The sequence below is a fragment of the Morone saxatilis genome, unplaced genomic scaffold (genome assembly GCF_004916995.1).
Source record: "Morone saxatilis isolate NCDOM2014 unplaced genomic scaffold, NCSU_SB_2.0 Contig15, whole genome shotgun sequence".
Lineage (NCBI taxonomy): Eukaryota > Metazoa > Chordata > Actinopteri > Moronidae > Morone > Morone saxatilis.
Window position 1 is genome coordinate 15,730,352 of NW_023339707.1, and position 5,994 is coordinate 15,736,345.

The 5,994-nt window shown below is 43.9% G+C and overlaps 1 protein-coding gene across 1 annotated transcript; it reads right to left on the bottom strand.

Annotated features, from left to right (window-relative positions):
- Positions 1-1,304, bottom strand: mafba (v-maf avian musculoaponeurotic fibrosarcoma oncogene homolog Ba; the record flags this gene model as incomplete). Its single annotated transcript, XM_035655849.1, is given in 1 exon segment — positions 1-1,304. A coding segment is annotated over 1 exon segment (765 nt), but the record flags the coding sequence as incomplete, so codon positions are not given.
- Positions 1,305-5,994: the final 4,690 nt, after the last annotated feature.

Below are 5,994 nucleotides of genomic sequence, written 5' to 3' on the forward strand. Positions count from 1 at the left end.
GTGGGACTCTGGGGAGACCGGGGACGGGCTGTCGGGGTCCTGGCTGTGGTGATGATGGTGCTGGCTGTGTGGGTGGTTGTGTCCGCCCGGGTGCCCGGACAGTTCCTCGGCGTGGTGCGGGATGCCCCCCGCGTATGGGTGATGGTGCTGCTGGCCGTGGCCGTGGTGGCTGTGATGGTGATGCGGGCCCCTGTAGCCCTCGAAAGCGCCTTGCTGCTGCAGCTGCTGTTGGACGTGCGGAGGTGGAGGGTGGCCGTGAGCCGTGGCTCCAATCAGGGCCTCCACCGCGTCCTCTGGGGTCAGGCTTAGCGTCTGCGGGTCTATCTGCTGGTGGTACCCGCTGTTCGGCATCCAGTACAGCTCCTCTAGGTGGTTTTTCTGCTCTGTGGGGCTGAAGCTGGGCGAGGAGGGCACCGAGCTGCAGGGTGTGCTGATGGGGGTGGAGGACACAGAGCCTTGGGGTTGGAGACGGTTGCACTGGCGCACCCCGTTGCGCTCCAGCCCGGCCAGGCCTTCCTTCTTCACGTCAAACTTCATCAGGTCAAAATCATTGACATATTCCAGAGCCAGAGGGCTGCTGGGTAGCTCCGGGCCCATGCTCAGCTCTGTGCTCATGTTGGTGTCCCGACTCTTTTGCAGATATGCAAAGGTGCTGGCGAGCGTCGCAAAAACTGACTTATTAATCAGCGTCTCTTCTCTCCCTTCTTGTTTCATGCAATAGTTCTTTTGGCTCCTCCACCGCTGCGCACTGACTTGCTGTAGCATGAAACACCGTGTGATTGGTGGAAAAAAAAGAAAGGAAAATGAAAAAAAAAAAGTATTGGAGGAAAACTTTCAGACTAATGCTCGGCGGTTTGCGTCATATAGCCTACTTCTGCTGGGATAATCTGGCAGAGAGACCAGGGCAGGAGGTAGAAAGCAGTGCGACTCAGTGCAGAAGTAAAAACCTCAGTCCCTTCAGTAGAAATGTATTCACACATAAAAAAAAAAAGAAAAAAAAATCAGCATAAATAATAATAAAGGAAATACCACGTTTGTTCGCTGAGACGGGCACCAGTCCTCGTTGCAACTTCTTGGTTGTAAGTCCCTTTTTCTTTTCTCCAGGAAAATAATAGGAGCAAATAAGCAGAGTAAATAGGGCGTCTGATTTTTCGCTGAGAAGCAGCTTTTCCAGCTCTGCACCGCAGAGATTTAAAGGCTCGCCTCTCTCACTCTCTCCCACTCAGTGGTATCCAGCAGACTGCGCTTGGAGCTTGCCAGCGCTTTATGCTTATAGCGGACCGTGACGTCGAGCTGAAAGGCTGGATCCGTAGCGCTCAGCTCTCCAATGGGAGCGCCGAAACAGAGGAAGGGAAGTAGGAGGAGAACAGGGGAGAGGAGGGCGCACAATGGTCTTGACAGCTATACAGACAGTCAGCTGACCGACTTCCCTAAAAGCGGGTGGAAAGTGGAGGAGAGAGAGAGAGAGAGAGAGAGAGAGAGAAATGCCTTCACCTCATGGACGGCTCCGGTGTAACGCACCCGCTCCTTGTCTTCTCTTATGACTGTTTCATTTCTCAATGAGAGTGATGTGAGTGATTTATTGGCTGCACTGGCCAATGGATATCTTCCAGTAGCACTTATATGGCACCACACTCCCTTTTAGAAAACTTTAGAATTTAACAAAAACGTTCAATATAATATTAAAAAACCCCGTTTACATAAAATATGTAATATTAAAAATGTGTTTCTAAATGCACTTTGATTTGTATACCTTATACCGGACAAACTGTGTAACCCTCCAGAAGAAGACAATGCACATTATCGCCTTCCCTTTCCCGTCATTCACTGATTAAATAACAATTGATTCAGTTGACTTATTTGACTTATATTAAATGACTTCGGACACCAGGCCCCGATGTGCTTTCACAAGCTTGCATCAAATTGAACAAAGTAACCATTCACAGGTATCTGCTGTATCTGCCAGTAGATAAAGGTCGAGGTGATTTTTTAACAATGTTGAAAAGTTGAATCTTGACCTCTTTGGCGCAAACAAGGACACAGCTCTTTACTGTGTCATTGCGCTGTTAATGCTGCAGACATTAAAAACACACTTTAGCTTATAGTCCGGTTTTGAGGTTTTGGCCGTTGTATAGCCCCACAATGGAGAATCATAATACAATCCAATACAACTCTTGATATCACTAATATGTCTGTGATGCTCACATGGTGACCTCGCTGCACTGAAGTTTGTTTGTTTAAATCATTTTGCTGTGACACGGCCACAGCTCTCTCCTGTGTGTCTTTGTACAAACCCTGTGTTATAATCATTATGGGTTAAGTGTATTTTTTCTGGTGGAAATAAAAGTTGACTTTGTTCAGAGCCTGTTATTACTCCCAGATTCCCACATCAGGCTCCTCTTGGCTCGGACAGTTTGTTTTACACCGGGCAGCAACAGGGCGATCCGGCAGAAAACAGGCTCAAGGCTGCCCCTGTGTGGCCAATCCGTGCACCGACCGGAGCTGCTGAGACGCTGCTTGTAAATATTTCCTTTTTTTCTTTTTGCGATGGATTTTTTTTTTTATCTCTCCGCGCTAATTTCTTCTTTTGCAGGTCACATCCTGCAATTATGTCCGACAACAATTAACCTCTGTCATGTGAGTCTCATAAACACGCGCTGGCACATGTTTAATCATCCCACTGACTCTCTCTCTAACAGGTAGTTTGGCCAAAATAGGATCAGATTCTCCAGGATGTGCAGTTGATTTTCATCTGTGTCTTAATTGCTTTAATTGCCTGACAAAAAAAAAAAAAGAAGAAGTAGTGTGAGCAAATGTCTCGCTTCCCTGCAAAAAGAAACCGCTTGTAAATGAGTCAATTTGAAGGATCGATTGGATTATCATTTCGTTTCCACCTCATATCCACGGTTGAGTACAGACCAGAGCGTATTGATCAGGCTGGATGTAAGTGCAGGCTGCCAAAGATGAGATCCGATAATGAAGGGCTTATTTGTTTGGTTTAAATTCTTCATCAGCTAGAGTTGTGCAGCAGTGATGGAGTCTGAATCCAACATGTCATAAATCAGCATCGTTTAGATTTAAAAAAAAAAAAAAAAAGGATTTCAGGTTATAGTTTGGGCAATTTAAGGATATTTTTCGACTTATCTAAAAGTCTGACCGAAATCGCTAAACACAGCTATTAAAGTAAAATAAATAAATAAATAAAAAATGAAAGTATGAAATTACACATTTTAAAGAGAATATTTAATTTCCATGAAGTATTTATCAGAAAGAGGCAGAGACTATTAAGACACGGCATTACTTATGATTATCAAATACCTAAATATCAGCGTTTATTATTATTAAAATAATTATTATATTTAGTCTATTATTATTCTAAGATATTTTTTGCGCCTACATGATTATTTGTATATAAAAATATATAATTGGCTATTTTGATTCAAGGTTAATTAAAGTGCACTTTAAAGCGACTCTGAATTGTATTTATTCTTTGTGTCATTTTTTAGCTTTTATCAACATCTTCAGCCTTTACACACACACTTTCCCTTCAGCCTCAGACAGCCCGGATATCACTGATTCTAAAATACAAGACACATTTTTATCTAGTGCACCATCAAAAACATGCAGGTAGCGTTCAAGTTACTGCCATCCTCTTTTTTTTTTTATTCCCTGAACCTGGGAAGCAGACGAGCTTCTCACTCCTCAGCTCCAACTTCAAAAAGCCCCGAGCGAGCCGTGCCGTGCCGAGCCGAGCTGCTCTAAAACCTTCTTCCCAGCGAGGCCGACCCGAGGCAGCCCCATTAGGTCGTAATGCTCTCTAATATAGCCCGAGTCCACCGTCTAATAGATCCAGGCAGGCCTGCCGGCGGCTCTCCCCCTTCGGTAATAACGGGCTGTAATGGAGAGACGAGATGTAAAAAAGCGTCCATGTCAGCAGCATATCGGTGGTTAATGATCTATTAAGTGATCCGTGTGCTTATGGACAGCGAAAAAAAGTGTTGATGCTTGCTTATTCGCCCCTAATGAGAGTCCCATCCTACGGATTTTAGGAATGAATAACAGAAATAAAATCACCTTTAAAATGTTACATTTAACAGTTGACGCATGGAGGCTGCAGTGGCTGCAGAGCTTCCCACAGCTCACATCTCACACCTGCAACAGGCCCGCTGGTTTCTCACAGGAGGCCCATGGTGCGTCTGTAGGAAGAGACATGATTCCCCCCTCTCAAATGTGGATTTCTATTCTGCTCCAGGACCTATCCATGCATGTACACCTGCTGTCCGGAGGCCGGGTTTGCATTGCCAAGACCGCTTGGATCTGGGTGACCTGAAACTTCGTCTGTATGGGAGAATGCAGTGAATACAAGGAATACTTTTTCCCTCCCTTTTACAGTCAGAATCAGACTCTGTGTTTCACTCCGAGGTAAACAGATGGTTTTTTATTTGGTCGCCTTTTGGCCGTTTGGCGTGCGTAATGATTAACTGTAATGGTCCCCCCGACCATTCCTGGAAGTGTTGCAGAACAAAACGGAAGGTGGCCGACATGGAAGGCCCCTGACAGGGAGAGTGAGGGATGGAGATGGAGAGACGGTGCTTTCGGAAGTGTTGCTTTGATGAGCTTTGACGCAGGAGGGAGAAAAGAGACGCGCAGAGCTTGTTGTAGCTTCGGCTTCAGCGCCCAAAAGTTCTACCCCTAACCGCTTCCATTATACAGGGGTAAAACTACTGATTTTAAAATGTAATATGAGTTTTGACTCGGGCAACCAGTTAATGCAAATGTAAGCTTAAACTTTCGGCTGTTTCATACAGCTGCCATCAGATTTATGTTGTATTTATGTTGCTCTACAGAGTGAAACTGCCGGAATCTGTCTAAAACGTTACATTGTCAATTTGCCGTAGATTCATGTTCAATTATGTACTAAAAATGTAATAGCCACAAATTATTAAGAATGCATTTTTTTGCACTACAACTGAATGATCCATTTCCCCCACCCTGAATCACACTGTGTAAACAGGTGTTTCCATTAATGAACTCACTCTATGCTTTGTCTTAATATAATAATAATGAGTCTGAGGTACATTAGTTTCTAAAATGTTCAGCTGGATTATACATACAGTGGCTCACAGCGCACCACTAATCTAACATCTTCCGTTTACAACGTGAACTTACTCAGGCATTCTTGTTTACTCCAGACTGATCGATTATCTCTGTGAAAACATGTATTATTAAGATGTGTCGTCTGTGTAAACAGGCAGAGGCCATCCTCTGGAGAAAGCTAACATCCCCATCAGGGATAATTGACCGAGGAGGGTTTTTTTTTTTTCAGGAACAAGAACATGAGGTGAGATAAGTGCAAAATCTGGCAATCTCATTAATATGAAAAAGTATCGATTTAACAATGAACATGAATTGTTTATCTTTTTTTTTTTTTAAATAATGCTTGGTGTTTTTCCTCGTGCACAGGCCTGCCTTTGACAGTCATAATTCTTCAGCAGTGTTATCACAGCAGTTACACTCCCACCATTTAACCGGCGAGGAGGTAGTTGTGTTTGCAGGGAAAATTAGAGCTTATTTCTTGTGACAGGGCGCCTCTGGTGGCGCATTTACTCATTGCTAATAGTTTGATGTGTATCATCAGTGACATGCAGTCTTTTTCTTTTGGCACTTACCCCATGCAGACAGCTCCAACTTCAGAACTTCAGTCATTTAGTCTTTTTTTGAAATGACAGAGAGGCAGAGAGGATATAAAAATATGATGGGGAGGCCAAGGCATAATTGTAGGCCTTTTCTGAGATTAGATGTCTCTGATTGACATGTTGTAAATATAACAACAAATAAATGTCAGTACGCACTGTACTGGCTTAATCCCAGAAGAAGAAGAACAATAAATCTGCCTTTTGCTGTGGTCATTTCATTAATGTAAATTGCAATGCTATGTACAATAGTTTGGCTTCCTTCCAGTTGGCTCTTTGCTGAGGCTTATGCATAACATTG